This window comes from Pteronotus mesoamericanus, unplaced genomic scaffold, assembly GCF_021234165.1.
Source record: "Pteronotus mesoamericanus isolate MK-2021 breed Mesoamerican mustached bat unplaced genomic scaffold, CSHL_Meso_final scaffold_167, whole genome shotgun sequence".
Taxonomy (NCBI): Eukaryota; Metazoa; Chordata; class Mammalia; order Chiroptera; family Mormoopidae; genus Pteronotus; species Pteronotus mesoamericanus.
In genome coordinates, this window is record NW_026555308.1 from 40,106,518 (window position 1) to 40,125,190 (window position 18,673).

Here is an 18,673-nt window from a genome sequence, read left to right on the forward strand (position 1 = left end):
GCTTTCTGTAAATCACCTCACACATTGAAAAGAGTATATACATGCATTCAGGTACAATGTTGTTCCTTGATTTTGTCACTGAATACTGCCCGTTTGTCACTTTTGCAGGGGAAATTATGAATGACTGGTACAGTTGGCATAAAGTCATTAGTAGATTGCTCTTTTTTACTAATGGTGTCTTTCCTCCTAAAATGATTAATATAGAAAATAAAAACACTAGGCTGTATATTGGGAAATTCTTTTGTTGAAATATCTTTTATCCCCTTCCCTTTCTGCCATTTCCTCTTATTCACAGTGCTGCGGGAATCTGGGATTTTTATGACTGCCTTTTCTAAGATACATTTTCAAAATCTGCTCAGCAAAGATTGAATGGAATCTATTTTCAATCTCAGCAGGACAATCCTAATTTGCATCTCCTCCTGGGTTGGCAGGGCCTAAATTGATCTTTACTGACCTGACTCATTTTAAAGCAATTCAAGGTTTCTCTGTGTGCACACAGAACAAACTACTACTTGTACCTCAAATGCTGCAAAATCAATCCCAAGGAAATGTAAGAAATCTGGATTGGTTCTTCAAATAAAAGTGCATTGTATTGTACTGTGAAAAATTGAGAGGAGCAATGAGGTGAAACTGAGAAGCTGGAAGAGTTTAACTAACCAACTAGCCAAAAATCATCAGTTGTCTGTGCTAAAAAATGCATTTTTGTCCCACCTAATATCTAATTATTGCTTTACCTATCACCTGCAGTGATTGTTATAAAATTAATTCAAATAGCATTTTATATTTCTTTCAAGTATATGTAATGTTTTTATGGCAAAATGTACAATTGTTATTCTATTACAATTGTAACAGGCTATTGCCTAAAGCCAAGATTCTGTAGCCAGCTTTACCTTAGAAGTTAGATGTTAAAAAAAAATAAGCAATCTAAACTGAATAAGGATCTATGGTAGTTTACTTTGCTATAACATGCTGCACTGCTGAGCTAGAATCAACAAAAATAGTAGTTAGAACTTCTTTCAGTATTTTAGCACTTGCTTGTAAACAAAATTTCTCTTAAGTAAACTGCTGAACTATAAAGAGATAATGATTGATTTCTTATTGCATTTAGAAAAAGATCCCATACTTGGAAATATATCACACTATTGAGCTTTTACGATATCAAATGTGCAAAAGATGTGGTTCATAAATACCAATAATATTAAGTATAAATAAATGCAATAAGGAAGTTAAAGGGCTATAAGAGTTCTTAGAAGGGAGAGAAAACTTCTTGCTGGAAGAAATTAGGAAATATTTAATTGATAGTAAGTTACTTAAGTTAGGCCCTAAGAAGGAAATAGATTTTGAACAGATTAAAAATAATTCTATATGTAAGGAATAGTGTGAACAAATTCATTGAATTAGAGGATTATGGGAATTTATTGACAACAGTGACTTTAAGATTAAGGCACTGAGTTAGGAAGAGAATATGTTTGCTGTGGCCAGATAATCATGACCCTTGCAAACCAGCCTGAGACTTTGAACTTTTTATTTTAGGCCAATAGTCCCATCAGAGGATTAGGACTATTGAAACATATCATAAAATAACAGGAATGATTCATAAAGCAATGTCCAAGAAGCATATTTTCAAGATGTATTTAACTTTAGGTAAATATGCCACATCCTAGAAATAAAATAAAAGACAGCATCCTTGCTCTTAAGGAGTTTTGAATTTAAAGGACAAGATAGATGTATACTTTAAAAAGTATATGGATTACAGTCTGAATGCTTCTCAGAGAGACAATTACGGGGTGTTAAGGACATAGAGGAGAGAATGATATAGTAGAGCCATTCTAGCTCCAAAAACAGGTACTGAATTATCAGTGGCTTAACATAGTAAGTATTTATTTCTTGTTTCATTACAGCCAAATTTGGTATTCCTTCTCAGATGCCCTACTTTGTGGTCATTTAGGGACCTAGGTTCTTTCATTCTGTAGTTTTGCTCTCCCATAGGTCCTCCATGTCACTTATGTGGGTAAGGATAACCAAGAGGGAGGCATATGTGCCTGACTAACTCAGCTCAGAAAATTCATACTTATTTCAATGATGAGAAGTAATAGAACTGTAAATGTGGTCTCTCTTTGTGTTCAAGACAGAACTTTTTTGAAAAAAAGGATTTTTTTTTCCAAAATCCTACTGAGAAAATCCTACTTTCCCCACTCCCTATAAGAGGGGAAATGTAACATATTTTTACTTCTTTTAACTTCATTTTCTTATATTTTCAAACTATAATGTATACTTTAAATTATATTAATACAATTTAAATTTATTCATTTTCTCCTCAAGCAACATTTTATTTTTATTTAATGTTGTAACACAAGTTAATCATTGAGATTGAAATTTATGTTTAATTAGATTCAATTTTCATTTCTAGTCTTTGAAGAAGTATTGGCTAGATGTTAGTTTCTAGAACTACATAATAGATCATTGGCCTCAAAGAGCTTAGAGCCTAATGGCTTTCTCTCGTGCTGTTGCTCTTTCTTGTTCTCTGTTCTGGTTAAAAGCACTGTCAAAGTTTGAGTTATCCCCATCTTGATCTCCTAGTGCATTTTCTAGAAAGTATATAGAAGGAATTTAAGTATGTGAAAATCTAAAGATTTTTTAAAGCAAGATCATTTTTTATTATTTTATATTGCAGGAGAGAAATAAATGGTTGATTTTATTTATGTTTACTTACTTTTCTGTTTCAATATTTGGAGGATTTTGCTTTTATCCTTATAATTTATTTTTTACTTGAGCCTCTATTTCCTTTTTGAACTGGTACAGAAAATCATTTGAACATACACACTTAGCTAATTTTTCAGCTCTATGAGTTTTGTGTGGTCATATTTTTAAATACTGCTTCTATAGCAATTTTTCTGTTTATTTTAATTGATTCTTAGGTTGAATCATATTTTATTTATTCAATTTTAGTTATCTTTTCTCTCTTTTTTATTAAATCATTTTTATTGTTATTCTACTACAGTTGTTCTAGTTTTTTCCCCTTTGCCCTCCTCTGCCCATCCAAGACCCAACTCCCACAGTCAATTCCCACACTGTTGTTCATGTCCATGGGTCATTCATACATGTTTTTTTCTAATCCCTTCCCCTTCTTTCCACCATTATTCCCCTTCACTCTCCCCTCTGGTCACTGTCAGCCTGTTCCACATTCCCATGCTTGTGGTTCTATTTTGTTTGTTAGTTTATTTTGTTTATTAGATTCATTTTATAGGTGAGATCATATGGTATTTGTATTTTACACACCAGCTTATTTCACTTAGCATAATATTCTCCAGTTCCATCCATGCTGTCACAAAGGGTAAGAGTTCCTTCTTTCTTTCTGCTGCATAGTATTCTGTTGTGTAAACATACCAGTTTTTTTGTATACTCTTTTATTGATGAGCACTTAGGCTGTTTCCCTCATTTGCTATTGTAAATAGTGCCACTATGAACATAAAGGTACATAAGTTCTTTTGAATTCAGGATTCTTAGGGTATATTTCCAGCAGCAGAATCACTGAGTCAAAAGGCAGTTCCATTTTTAGTTTTTTTAAGGGAAAAACATAATGTTTCCATAGTGGCTGCACCAATCTGCATTGCCACCAGCAGTGCACTAGGGTTCCCTTTTCTCCACATCCTCGCCAGCACTTGTTGTTTGTTGATTTATTAATAAAAGCCATTTTGACAGGTGTGAGGTGATCTCTCATTGTGGTTTTAATTTGCATTTCTCTGATGACTAGTGATGTTGAGCATTTTTTCATATGTCTATGGGACGCCTGTATGTCTTCCTTGGAGAAGTGTCTATTCAGATTCTTTGCCAATTTTTCAGTTGGATTGTCTGTCTTCCTGGTGTTGAGTCTTATAAGTTCTTTATGCATTTTGGAGATCAAACCCTCATATGATGTGTCATTGGCAAATATATTCTCATACAGTCAGTACCCTTTTCATTTTGATGATGGTTTCTTCTCTATTTTCATGTTATAATTTCCTCTTAACTTTGGAATCTCTCTGAATTGGTAATCCATTACACTGGTTTATCTTTAATAATGTCTTTTCTTATTTTTAAAACTGCTTTTATGATGTATTAATCTTTTACCATGGCACTCTATGTTTTCATATATTCTTTGCTCATCCCACACTTTTTCCCCTCTATTCAACTCCTATTTTATACCCTACTGTGCACCAAGTAGTTTTCTATACTTTCTTTTAGATTCTTGCAGTAAACAATTTATAAAAGTTTGTTCTCTGAATATATGAAATAATGTATCATTCTTCATATCTTCCAATAATTTAGAAATTAATCTGAATTTTCTTCTATTTGCTCTATACTGAAAAGAATTCCCTACATAACTGGTGTTTGCCAATAGACAGGGCTTAATGCATTGTCTCTGTGTCCTCCTCTACACATTTGTAGGCTAGCAGAAGCCCCTACTTAGATCTGCAGCTGGGTAGCACATTGATAACCGAAGTGCCTAGTACGGTTTCAATCTCTGGTAGGCTTTTATCTAATGTGGCTATGCTGAAATGTGAGGAGATATTTTTCTATCCATTCTGCCTGGATCTCAGATCTCCAAACACTGCTATTATCCTCAGTCTGTTTGAAAAACATAGCCCTTCTTATTTTTGCAAGATCCTCTTTCCTGCAATAGAATTTCATTTGTGATAAGTAAACTCTCTAAGATGCAACATAATCTCTGCCCCTCAGTTTTTTTCTGTTTATTTTTTAAATTATTTTTTACGACCTGCAGAAGCTAACTGTATGTATAGGAGAACTGATACAGGGATATAAAAAGTAGCTCTCTAGGTGCTGAAAAAAAAATCAGTGCCTATACTTCTGGTTAGTAAAGACCTCTGAAGCAAACAGTTATAAAGAGAGGACTACCTACATTCAGATGAGCTTTTCCCCCGATTTCTGTCAAAAGTATTGTTGGATCCTTGATTCCACTTTGCAGTCCAGTTACAATGACTCCTACATTACTAAAGATTGCCACGTAGTAAATACAGATTCTGGATTATGTCCCATTTTTAGCATCCTCCATTGATCAAGTTCCATTCAGGAGCATATAATAGGCAAAGAGTGAGAGTATTAGTATGAAGAGACTGCAAGCCTAGCATAGTGTATTTTAAAAGAATGAATAATTTTCAGAATTCAGTCCTTAGCTATTATTAATAACAAATATTTGTAGTATACCTCACAATCATGGTAATATGCCACAATGTCAAAAAAATATAGTTTAGAACATCTGGATTAAAACATCTGGGTGGGATATTAATATTTTGACATTTTTAGTAGTTTAGCCTCAAGCCTGAAGGTTTGTACTATTCAATATTATATTGTCTAGCCAGCAATAACTGAGTCATTTAGAGGCAGAAAAGAGAGGAAAAAAACATGGTCTTTTGTATATCTCCATTTTCCCACCCCCAAATCTGTATAGTTGCTATGGCAATCGATTGCTTCTCTGGTAAGATAACTCTTCCAATCTTTAATACTCACTGCCAGCACTCTGTTTCAATAACTCCTGAAATGGTCCTGAAACTTTAAGTATTTCTTGTTCAATCTGCACAACTGTCAGAGTAATCATTTTGAAATAGAATTCTTATCTTACTGTTTTACTGCTTAAATGCCTTCAAAGACTGTGAGAATGTTTCTATTGAATGAGGGTGAAGTCTTCATATGGAAGAGTCGATTCAGAGCCTCGAATTTCTGTCTCTGTTACTTCCACTCCCCCTCACCCCTTCCCTCCTCTTCTCCAGTGGGGGTTAGAGTGACATACTCCAGGTCAGAGATTGACATCTCTGTCTGTCATCGAGGCCTGCAGATACCAATATTTGTGGGTTCCCCAAGAAAATGTTTTCACTCCTGTGCTACGCAGCCTCTAAGGTGGCCTCCAATGATCCCCGCTCCCTTGTATTTATGCCCTTGTATACACTTCTCTTTGAGTATGGGCTGGACTTACTGGTTGACTTCTAATGAATAGAAAATGGCAGAAGTGAGGAGGTTCCTCTTCCAAGATTAAGTTACAAAGAGATAATGGTTTCTGTGTTGCAGACTCTCGCTCAATCACTTACTCTGAGGAAAATCAACTGCCATGTTGCCCAAGAAAAGGTTTCAATGGCAAGAGACTGATGTCACCAGCCAATAGCCAGCTAAGACTGGGGTTTGCCAACAGTCCTGTAAATATGCTTGAGGGTAGCTTCTCCCCTTGTTAACTCTTGAGTTGTCTGTAATCTGTCAAAACCTTGGTTTCAGCCGTGTGAGAGAACCTGACCCAAAAGCCAGGCCCAAACCTGATCCTTCAAAAAAAAATGTCAGATGATGAATGCTTGTTGCTTTCAGCTGCTGATTAGGGGTAGGTTGTTATGTAGTAAAATATAACTAATATAATCACTACCCAATCACTCCATGAGGTTCATTATTTAATAAGACCTGACAACCCACTGAGAGCTTTTCCTTGTCTTTTCACTATTATAACTTTCAACACAACTAACGGAAAGGGGCATGAGGAAAATTTGGTCTTTTTCTTGAATATGATATGGTTCTGTGGGTATATATATAAATTATATTGTCAAAATGTATCAAAATATGTATTTTAAATACATGCAGTTTATTGTGTGCTAACTGTACTTCAAAAGCTGTTAAAATATGAATAGACATATAAGATTCACAAAACATTTGAAAAAGACTCAAAAATAATAGAGAGGGGCCCAAATAAATAAAATGTAAAAGTCACTCAGAGAAAACTAAAACAGTGCAGAAGCAAAGAATAAAGGTTTCTAAAGTCTATAATAATTATCTTCTGAGAAATAAATGAAAATTGTTCATCCATGAAAAAGGGACGATATAAAAAATAATGTAAGAAATATAGTTATAATAAATTAAAAACATAGTGGAAAATAAAATTCAACAGAAGGTTTCAAACATAAAGTTGAAGAGATCTCTTCAAAAGTAGAATAGAGACAAAGAGAATAAAAATGGGAATGAGAAAATGAGTGACTCAGTTCCACAGGTTTAGTATTAGTATAAAGAAAATTCTAGAGAAACAAAAACAACAAAGGAGATTTATTTATCAATGAAAGTTTAATTTAAAAAAACTAAAGACAAATTTATATATTTAAGAGGCTAACACAGTACTATAAGGTACTTTGTAGTAATTATCCATTAATATGTAATAAATGACTACAAAATGTGGCAACTAAAAACAGCATACATTTATCATCTCACATCTTCATTGAATCAGGAATCCAGAATGAGTTAGCGGGGTTCCCTATCTCAGAGTCTCTCACAAGGCTGCAATCAAGGTGTTTGCCAAGACAAACTGGGAAAGACTCTGCTTCTAAGATCATTCCCAAATTATTGGCAGGATGTAATTCCTTGTAAGTTATCAGACTGAGAATTTCAACCACTTGTTTACTCTGGGATGTGGACACCATCCTTACTCACTTGCCTTGTAGGCCTCTCCAATATGACAACTTAATTTTTCAAAGCACACATGCCGAGAAGGCAAAAAAGAGTTTGCTAGCAAGACAAAAGTCACACCTAATCATGGAAATGATATCCCATTACTTTTGCTATATTCTATTGGTTAGAAGTAAGTCATTTGGGGAAGCCCATTTTTAAGGAGAAGGAATTACACAGTAGCATGAGTACTAGGAGGTGAGGATTACTGGGACCCATCTTGGAAATCTGTCTACCACACACTTCATTGTGAAAATTGAAAAACTAAGAAAAGAAAAGCAATTAAAATTTCCTGTGATGGAGATCATTAGAAATCATAAAACATTTCATGTTTTTTTTTTTCCAGAAGACTTTCTTGTAGTTAGATAAGAATAATGGTTCTCAATTAGGGGTGATTTTGGCTCCCAGGAGACCTTGGTAATGTTAAAAGATATTTTCGGTTGTCACACATGGGGGTTGGTATAGCTTCCTAGTGTGAAGAGTACAGAGATGTTGTTAAATATCCTACAATGCACAGGACAAATCCCTGCAACAAAACAGTATTTAGCCCAAATATCAATATGGCCAAAGTATAGAAACCTTGGGTTAGCATCATGTATTTTTTGCCAAGTACTATGAGCAGAAGTGACATGACGCTTCTGTGCCAAAGCAATTAAAACTAGTGTGTTCCCCACCAAGTTATTATTTTTCTGTCAGAGTGAATTGGAAAAAGTTACATGTTGAGATGATAGCATTATAAATGGAAAGGGCCTAGATTCCTGGGTCATCATATGGAGCAGAGCACCTGATGAACTGCAACAGATTTTTGTGAGCAAGAAATACACATTTGTTTTGTTGAGATTTCAGCATGTGTCTGTTAAGAAAACCAGAAGTAAATATCTTAAATAATACAGCTCTAGAGAGGATAAACAGGCTACTAGAAATGCCTGGAAATCAGGATGGTATTGTATGCCTCAAAAGCAACATCAGAAACAAGAGGATGGTGCAGCTTCAATAAACTGAAGAACAATAATATTTACTCTAAAACCACAAGTATCCCTTGGTATTAAATATATTTCACCAATAATGTTTGGAAAATCGGTAAAAATATGCCATATGAAAATGTAACAGAACCTTAATTCAGGTAGAGTCCAAGTAATAAATGATATCTGAATATTTTCCTGCCTCAATTTGTTAAATGTGAAGGTAGAATAAAAATATTTTGAAATTATTTACCTCCTATTCACCACATCTTAGAAACCTTCTTAAGAATATTGGAATCAAGATGGCAGGGGTCAAGTCACACTGACCTCCTCCCAGGACCAACCTGGAATTACAACTAAATTGTGGAGAAATCACCTGGAACAAACAACTGAACAATAGCGAGAGTGGGGCCTTGTAACCTCGGAGACAGAAGAATCAGCTTTAGTGCAATCTAACTGGTAAGGAGTGCAGTACAGACCTGAGAACACGGGCAGGGTGCCCATGGGCAACAGTACCAGAAGGATATTGACACAGCCAGTTGGATCCCCCTGAGAAGAGCGGGGTCTAAACCAAAAGTGGGGTTCTCTAGCCCACAGCACCAGAGCCCCAAAAGTACACAGAAAACAACCAGCTGCAAACAGCAGAAGGGTTGCTCTCTGCCAGAGACAGGAGGCTGGAGATGCAAAGAACTGTTTAAAAGGCCAACACATAAATTTTTATTCGCAGCCACTTACGCTGATCTCCAGCAAAGGTGGGGGCAGAGTGGGCTAGAGATGCCTGAGGAGAGACTAGGGAAGGAGGCTTTGAGGAGAGAACTGAGAGAGTAGCTGGTGGGATCTCAGTGCTGACTCCTCCCCCATGCAGCAGCAGCCATCATGCTCAGGTAGAGACCACTCCCCCTGAGCGGCAGCAACAGCAAAGGACCCAATAGCCCCACCCCCAGGGGGGATTCCACTCTACCCCCTGCTGTCTAAGCTGCCTGCTGAGTGCAGATGGGCAGCCACGGACAGTAGATCCCTGGCTAAAGGGCGTGCAGAGTGGTCTGGCAACACTTGAGGAGAGACTGGGGATGGAGGCTTCAGGGAAAGAACGGAGAGAGTAGCCAGTGGGATCCCAGTGCGGACTCCTTCCCCATAGGGCAGCAGCATGAGTGGACCAAATAACCCTGCCCCCAGAAGGGACTTTGCCCCACCCTGAGCTGTCTCAGGTGGCCTGCTAAGTGCAGAGTGAATAGATTAACAGCTGAAGGAGACAGCCACAAACAGAAGATTACTGGAAGTCTTGAATAGACTGTCTAAGGTCAGACAGGGTCAACATCTGACATCATCAGAGGCAGATCCAGAAAGTAAAAACAGCGGTCTCCTACTATAGAAGTTCACACCACAAAGTCAGGAAATCAAGACAAATCAACTTAAAAATCAGAAGCAAAAGAGAAGAATCTCACAAATAATGGGAAGACAAAGAAAGAATCCCCACTTGAAGGGAAAGGAGCAATCCCCAAAAAGAGAACTAAATGAAATAGAGGCAAGTAATCTGTCAGATATTGAGTTCCAGACAACGGTTCTAAGGAAGCTCAATGAGCTCAGTGAGCTCAGAGAGAATTACCAAAAACTACAGGGAAACTATGAGGAACTTGCTGCAAACTATATCACCATGAAAAAGGACATAGAAACTATCAATAAGGGATCAGAGGAAATGAAGAATACAATTTCCAAATTGAAGAACACAGTAGAAGGAATCAAAAACAGGCTAGATGAAGCAGAGGAATGAATCAGCAAGCTGGAGAATAAAGTAGAAAAAAACTCCCAAAAAGAGCAAGAAAATGAAAAAAGGCTCAAAAAGAATATAGAGGCATTTAGAGACATGCAGGACAACCTGAAATGTAATAATATCCGTATAATAGGGATACCAGAAGGAGAAGAGAATGAGGAAGGGATAGAGAACCTGTTGGAAAAAGTAATGATGGAAAACTTCCCTAATTGGAGGAGAGAAAAAGTCACACAAGTCCAGGAAGCACAGAGGGTCCCATTCAAGAAGAACCCAATGAGGCCCACTCCAAGACACACCATCATTAAGATGGTAAATATCAAAGACAAACAAAGAATCCTAAAGCAAGCAAGGGAGAAAGATACAGTAACATATAAGAGAGCCCCAATACAGCTAGCAGCTGACTTCTCAGCAGAAACCCTGCAAGCCAGAAGGGAATGGCAAGAAATATTCCAAGTCATAAAAAACAAAGCTCTGCAACCAAGACTACTCTACCCAGCAAGGCTCTCAATTAAAATGGAAGGCAAAATAAGGAGTTTCCCAGACACCTCCACCAAACCAGCATTGCAAAATATGCTAAAGGGACTGCTTTAAGATGAAGAAAAAGTTTCTATGAATACCCAGTTCCTTTCAGAGTTGCCAATACTTGATATTACCAATATTTTCAATACTCATTAATCTGATTGTGACAATGTTATTTTAATTGTTCCTTTACTATTTGTTGAAACTAAACCTGTTTTAGCATACTTCTTGCCTATTTTTATTATTTTTTTAAAAGCTTTAAATGACTTTTTGGTATTCTTTATCCATTTATTGATTAAAGGTTTGTAGAACATTTTTCCCTAAAAAAACCAACTTATTAACCATGTTTTAGATGTGTTGCAAATACTTTTCTATTCTATTCCTTGTCCTTTAACTTTTTTATATGTATATTACTATATAGTTAAATGACTATATGACTAATATAGTCTATATTAGACAAATGACTAATATGACTATGTATATTACTATATAGTCATATTGTTGATATTTACTTTATAACTTCTGGGTTTAAATATTTTACTTCAGGTCATGAAAAATATTAGCTCTATTTTCTTCTAAGACTCCTTAGATTCTACATATTGATTTTTAACTCACCTGAATATTTCTGGTATAATGTGTGCAATAGGGCTCTATATTTGTTTTATTTCAAGTAATAGTGGTCCATGCACCATATTTGTTGAATAAGCCTTATTTTACCCATTGATTTGAAATATCAACTTAATCATATATTATATTGTTAGATATATATGTTTGTTTCTAGAATGCTCATTATATTTCATTGATCTACTTGATTGTTTCTGTGCTGGTGTCATGCTGGTTTAATTGCTGAGACTTTATAATGGTTTTAATTTTTTTAATATTTTATAATTAACTTTGACATCTAAAAAAATAAATAAAATCAATCTGCATTTAAGAAAGAAAGAGAGAGAGATGGAACTCCTACCTTTTGTGACAACATGGATGGAACTGGAGAATATTAAGCTAAGTGAAATAAGCTGGTTGATGAAAGACAAATACCATATGATCTCACCTATAAGTGGACTCTATTCAACAAAATAAACTAACGAACAAAATAAACCACAGGCATGGAAACATGGAGCAGACTGAAAGTGACCAGAGGGGATGGGGAAAGAAGACGATGGTGGAAAAAAGGAGAAGGGACTAGACAAAGAACATGTGTGAATGACCCATGGACATGGACAACAGAGTGGGAATTGACTATGGGAGTGGGGGGTGGGGGTGAGATGGATGGAGGCAGGTATAGGGGTAAAAATTGAGGCAACTGTAATAGATTAAACATGATTTATAAATTAAAAAAGAAAGAATATCTTTCTCCAAATGAGGGAATACATCTAAAAAAAGTAACACAGAGGGTTTGGAAAAGAGTAACCCCAACACTGGTGAGGAGTATTGCCAGGAAGACAGGCCGAGTGACAGCCAGTTCCAATTGGGTGAGAAGACACGTAAGCGCAACACATTCAGAACCGAAATTGTCACTCCTTTTCCATGCAATCTCAAAGTGCTCTTTGATGTATGTACTCACTTAAGGTATAGGTACACATTCACACTAGCAATACTCACCCTTCCCGATTTGTTCCAGAGGTGTTCCTGGAGCTATATTTCAACTTGGAGTACAATATGTTTTCTCCTGTTTTGTGAAACCATCTCCATTAGTTTCTATAAGCAACCTTTAAAGAAACTTAATATTCTTTTACTATGTCTCTTGGCATCTTTCAATCACATCATTCTGTTGTGATAACCACACAGATTAGTGTCTAAAGTGAGACTGATGAAAAGACCCCAGACTAAGAGGTAAATTTATTTAGGGAAGTGTAGGTAAACTGAAGGAGAAGGTGAATGAGCAATGCTAGAGTTGCAGAGGGCCATCCTTGGCTCAGGACTACAAAATGTTATGTCTGGAATGCGGGAAGAATTGTTTCAGTGTAACATGTCCGTTGGAAATTTTGACTCAGTGGGTTGAAAAGAAATTAAAATTTAAAAAGCCTTGACATTGAGTTCCTTAGTTGCTTCTGAAAGGTCTAGTCAAGGTGAAAGTGACACCTGAAACTTTCTGGCAAGTACTGTATATGGAAACCACCAGATCAATAGTCTGGCTGGCAAGGAAAAGCAAGACTGAAACTAAAGCAGCTGATGTCTGAGACAAAGCCCCTGGGACAAGATTACAGGGAATAGAAGCCAAGAACCCTGGAGCTTCCCTTGACTGGCAGTTCTTCATGCCAAGCAGAAACAGGATCGCTATCCAGGCTGTAGACATTGGAGGGATAAGAGCAGAACAATGTTCAACTCTCACTAAGCAGACTATATCCATAGAATGTTTTATAATGTAGAAACTATGAGACAAAGGCAATTAAATAGCCACCAAATATTTTAAATGTGATATCAAAATAATGGTAATAGTAATAGTCAAGTTAAGAAAAGGTTATTTCTTTACTAACCTACCCTTAAAAAATATCCAAGAAGACTTATTTGGTGTTAGTTTTTTGGGGTTTTTTTTTTATAATTTTGGATTAACTTTCTAGTAAATTGCTGCACTTTAAATCTTGCCTCTTACAGGAAGCTATCATCTTGAGGCCAGGTAATTTGGGCAAAACAATTATGGTAAAAGAAAACAAAAATAGATGAGAAGAAGAGACATATAATTTGCTACTTGAACAAATCACCTTTACAAAATAAAACGTCAAAATTATTTAATTGAGATTAAAATTTTGTTATTTATATATTCAGAAAATCATTTATTTTTTAACCTCCTGCTTTAAAGATGCATAAAAGATTAACTCTTACCTGCTGGGGTTTTAAATGTGAAAGTTATGGTTAAATGTGTCTCTACAGATTTGAAAACTTTCACTTTCCAGAATGATCCATGGTTCCTAAGAATACTGAATTAGAGTGGAAGTAGGGAAAATGGTACTGAAGCACAATTGGATGGTAAACTTAAAATCTAATTTTGTTTGTGACTGAAATTACTCTGTTTTGCTGTGTATAATGCACACTTTTTTTTGCCCAAATTTCTGAGGGAAAAATAAGCGTGCACATTATATATGAGTAGTATTATTTCCATATCTATATAAATTATTTTTAATTTTGTTATTTATGCTTATGCATTAAAAATATAACTTTAGAAAGCAATAACAATATCCTATGCAAAATAATACCCTGGAATAAGGTAACTAGTTTTGTTCATAAACATAAATAAATAAATAATTAAATTAAAAACTTAAAATGAAAGATTTTTTTGCTGAAAGTTTGAGCCAAAACATGGATGTGCATTATACAAAGGGACACATTATACACGGGAGCGAAAACTATGTTAAGTTGTTATCATCTGAAAATAGACTGTTATATCAATAACATATTTTATATAAGCCTCATAGTAACCATAAAGCAAAAACCTAAATACATAAAAAATTAAAAGAAGTGAGTCAAAATATACCAACATGGAAAATCATTAGCTCACCAAGGAAGAAAAAGTTTACAAAACAGGCAGAAAACAACTAATGAGATGGCATTAGTGTCATCTTATCAAAACCCATCAATACCCATCAATACATCAGACATTTAAATGTAAATGGACTAAATCCTCCAATCAAAACTATAGAGTGGCTGAATGCATAAATAAAACCCAAGCCAGTCCTGGCTGGTGTGGATCAGTTGATTGGAGTGTCATCCCGTAGACCACAGGGTTGTGGGTTTGATTCCCAGTTAGGGCATATGCCTGGGTTATGGGTTCGGTCCCAGTCTGGGTGCTTGAAAGAGGCAATCAATCAATGTTTCTTTCTTACATCCATGATTTCTCACCCTCTTTTTTTCCCTCCCTTCCACTCTCTCTCAAACATTAATAAATATGTCCTTGGGTGAGTATTAAAAAAGAAAAACAAATAACCCAAAGCTATGCTGCCTACATGAGACTTGCTTCAATTCTAAGGACACACAAAGGCTCCAACTAAAGGGATAAAAACATGTTCCATGCAACTGGAAACAAATAGTGAGAATAGATATACTTACCTTGCACAAAACAGACTTTAACTCAAAAACTCTCAAAAGATGAAGGCCGTTATATACTGACAAAGGAATCCATTAGGAGGAAATAATTAAATGCACCAAACACTGGAACACCAAAACATATTAAGCAAATACTAAGAGATCTGAAGGGAGAAATAAACAACATGACAACAATAACAGAGGACATCGATACCCCATTTTCAACAATAGATAGATTATCCAGACAAAAAAATATAAAAAGGAAACATTGGACTTGAATTTTACTTTACAGCAAATTGACCTAATAGACATATACATAACATTCTATCCCAAAGCAGCAGAACATACATTGTTCTTAAGTGCACATGGAACATTCTCCAAGATAGATCATATCTTAGGTCACAAAACAAGTCACAAGAATGTGGAAATTAAACAACACTCTCCTGAACAACCAATGAGTCAAAAAAATCAAATAGAATATGAAAAAAACTTAAAATAAATGAAAATGGAAACACAACATACCAAAGTTTATGAGATGCAGCAAAAATAGTTCTAAGAAGGAAGTTTAGAGTGATAAATGCCTACCTTAAGAATAAAAGAAAGATCCCAAATAACCAAACTCTATACTTCAAGGAACTATAAAGAGTAAAAAATAAGCCTTAAGTAGCAGAAAGAAGGAAATAACAAATAGTAGAGCAGAAATAAATAAAATAGACTAGAAATAAGTAGAAAAGTTCAATAAAACTAAGAGCTGGTTTTTTTTTTAAAAGATAAATTTGACAAATATTTAGCTGGGCTTTCCAAGATAAAGAGAATAAATAAAATAAGGAAATTAAATAAGACAAAAAAGACATTACAATGGATACCACAGAAAAACAAAGGATCATAAGAAACCACTATGAACAAGTATAAGCCAACAAAATGAATAAAGTGGATGAAATTAATAAATTCCCAAACCATACCACCTACAAAGACTGAATCATGAAGAAATAGAAAATCTGAACATACCTACAACAAGTATGGAGATCGAATCAGTAATCAAAAATCTCCCAACAAAGACAATCTGCACTGGTTTATTCTATCAGATATTTAAAGAAGAATTAATGCCAGTCCTTCTCAAACTGTCCCAAAAAATCAAAGAGGAGCTTATACTCCCTACTCATTTTATAATGCCAACATTCTCCTGATACCAAAGCCAGACAAAGATACTACAAGGAAAGCACAGGCCATTTACCCTGATGAATATAAATGAAAATTTCTCAACAAACTACTATAAAACAAATTCAACAGGATTGTACAGCAAAATTAAGTGGTACTTATCTCTGGGATGCAAGGATGGTTCACATACATAAATAAATAAACGTAATACATTACATCATTAGAATGAAAAATTTAATATTGTACAATCATATTGATATAGAATAAGCATTCGACAGCATTTAAATTTTTATTCTTTTATCATAAAAACTATCTATAAATTAGGTATAGAGGGAATGTACCTCAACATAATACAAGTCATAAATGACAAGTCAACAGTTAACACACTCAATGGTAAAAGATTATTAATTTTTTTCTTTAATATTATGAACAAGACAAAAATTGTATATTCTTGCCACTTCTATTGATCATAGTACTGGGAGTCCTAGCCAGGGCAATTAAGAAAGAAAAAGAAATAAAAAGTATTCAACTCAAAAGAACTTAAAGAAAACTTAAATTGTTTGTTTTCTGAAAATGTAAATTGTCTCTGAATTCCTTTGATAACGATTGTGATAAGAATAATGCAGCTGAAATTTGTTTAGTATTTGCTCCATCAAACATGCTTTATGTATTATTCTTTCTTAATATTTAGAAAAATTAAACAATATTTTTTATATTTTTTATATTACCCAAGTGTATCCATCTAATCTTTCCATTTTAAAGGTTTTCTAACATACTGTTATGCATCTCTTTAAGCTGTTATAATTCAAGAAGAAATTTGAGGCAAGTTACTTGAATACTTTTACCATTTAAATAATTTTAATATTTTGTTTTATTCCTTTTTTCACAGCAGTTAGCACATTTCTTTCAATATCAGAAGTGCACAAATTTTGTTAAATAAATATAGGGAACCTGTGTTGGCCTCTTGAAGTCCCAGAATTTTCCAGCATTCTAAAATCATATTTTCATTTAATATTTTAACAGAATGGCTGGAGTCCCTCTTTTACATATTGAGGGGCACTCACTGCTCTTCTATTACATGGTATTTCTGTACCTTATGTGTTTGGAGAGGACTCCATATATTTTTTTTCCGGTCAGCAGACATTTAAGTTGAACTCCTGCTATTAGCTCCCGTCTGTGACTTGTCTCCTGAGATTGCCATTCTGGACATTGCTCTACTCACATGTGTGTTTTGTGGTTGGCTCTTATGGCACAGCTTTCATTTATTCATTTCACAATTCACTAAACATACAAACATTATTGAGTGTCTCATGGCACTATGTTGGGCACTGATAAGACAATGATAAGTAAACTAAGTCTCCACAATCACGTAACTCACATTCTAGCAAAGAAACATAAACTACAGGCACGCAGATAAATGCAAAACGACAACTGAGACAAGCATGATGGAGGAAAGGCCCATGGTAGACTGAGAGTTCTGGGGACTTGAACTAAGAGCTGAAGGGTAGATAGACTTTAGCAAGCCCTGTAGCAGAGATGGAACAGGAGCAGAGGGAAAGATGTGGTAGACGTGGAGATTCCAAAAAGGAGAGCTAAGTAAGCCCAGGTGAGAGATGATGGTTTAAATTAGGGGAATGATGGTGGAGATGAAGATATAGGAAAGATATGAGAAGCATTTAGTATAACATAAAACAAGAGGACCTGGTAATAAGAGGAAAACAAAAGTTATCAAAAATATAGAGCTCCCTATAGGCAGAAACTTGAAAAATGCATGTAGACATACATTTTAGTCATACAAATTTATCAGACTGTTTTGAATTTGGAAAATTCAGTTTTGTTTTTTTGTTGCTCCTTAGGTTCTTTCCTATCAGCTTTTCCTTTAAACCCATTTTCTCTCCTTCAAAACCACATTCTTTACCACCATTTTGTTGTTTTACCTATTTCTGGACTCACAGTAATTACTTGGTAATAACTTTAGTAACACAATTATTGTGTAAACAGCTTACCACTAAATCTCCAACAGTTTAGTGCCTGCTTCGCACTGCTAACACTTTCACTGAGCTGTTGCTAAACTGTCTGTCACAGTTCCACTCTTAGTAGCACAGAGCTTGGAGAAATACTGAAGTCACAGCAGTTTTTTGTTTGCTTGTATGTTTGTTTTTTAGTATATCTTAGATCAGATTCTTAGACTCCCACGAAAACTTTCAGGGTCATGGGGCTATGTATAGTGATGCACACTTTTATCTCCCTATTGGGCATAATCAACTTCAAGTTTCCTTACACTCCTATATCTTTTCACCTCATTTGTTACTGACCAACTATGGTATTTACATTGCCTAGGAGAAGATTGCCTTAATTACTTTCTAGTTCTCATTCTCTATGTCATGTCCTACCCTACAAAATGTCAGTTTTAATAACCCTAAATGGCTTACCAAAATAAAAAGCTAATGTATAGCAGTCTATGTAGAGTAAGTACTTTAGGTTAACAATGTAGGATCAAAATGCTTAATAATGAATTATGACTTTCAAAGCTATATATTCCTGGGAGGAGGAATATCTACATCTAATATTGGGTCCATTCTCATGTTCTTTTGAAGGAAACATCCGTCTGTATCAGAACTCCCCATGTTTCCATATCCAGATTTTTTCACCAAGGGAGATGAAGAATTGACAAGAATCATTGACCATCACGTAAGATTGACTTCCTTAAATTACTGGGAAAGCTTTATTTTTCAAAGGTATTTTGAATTAGAATGTGTAGTTCTGAGACTTT

The 18,673-nt window shown here is 35.1% G+C and overlaps 1 protein-coding gene across 1 annotated transcript in view; it reads left to right on the forward strand.

The window, feature by feature from the left end:
- The window catches only part of TMEM232 (transmembrane protein 232), a 174,938-nt gene that overhangs the window by 149,468 nt on the left and 6,797 nt on the right, over positions 1 to 18,673 (forward strand). The window contains exon 13 of the mRNA XM_054589983.1: positions 18,498 to 18,591. Coding sequence (XP_054445958.1) covers positions 18,498 to 18,591 — 94 coding nt within the window. The remainder of the gene's footprint in view (positions 1 to 18,497; positions 18,592 to 18,673) is intronic.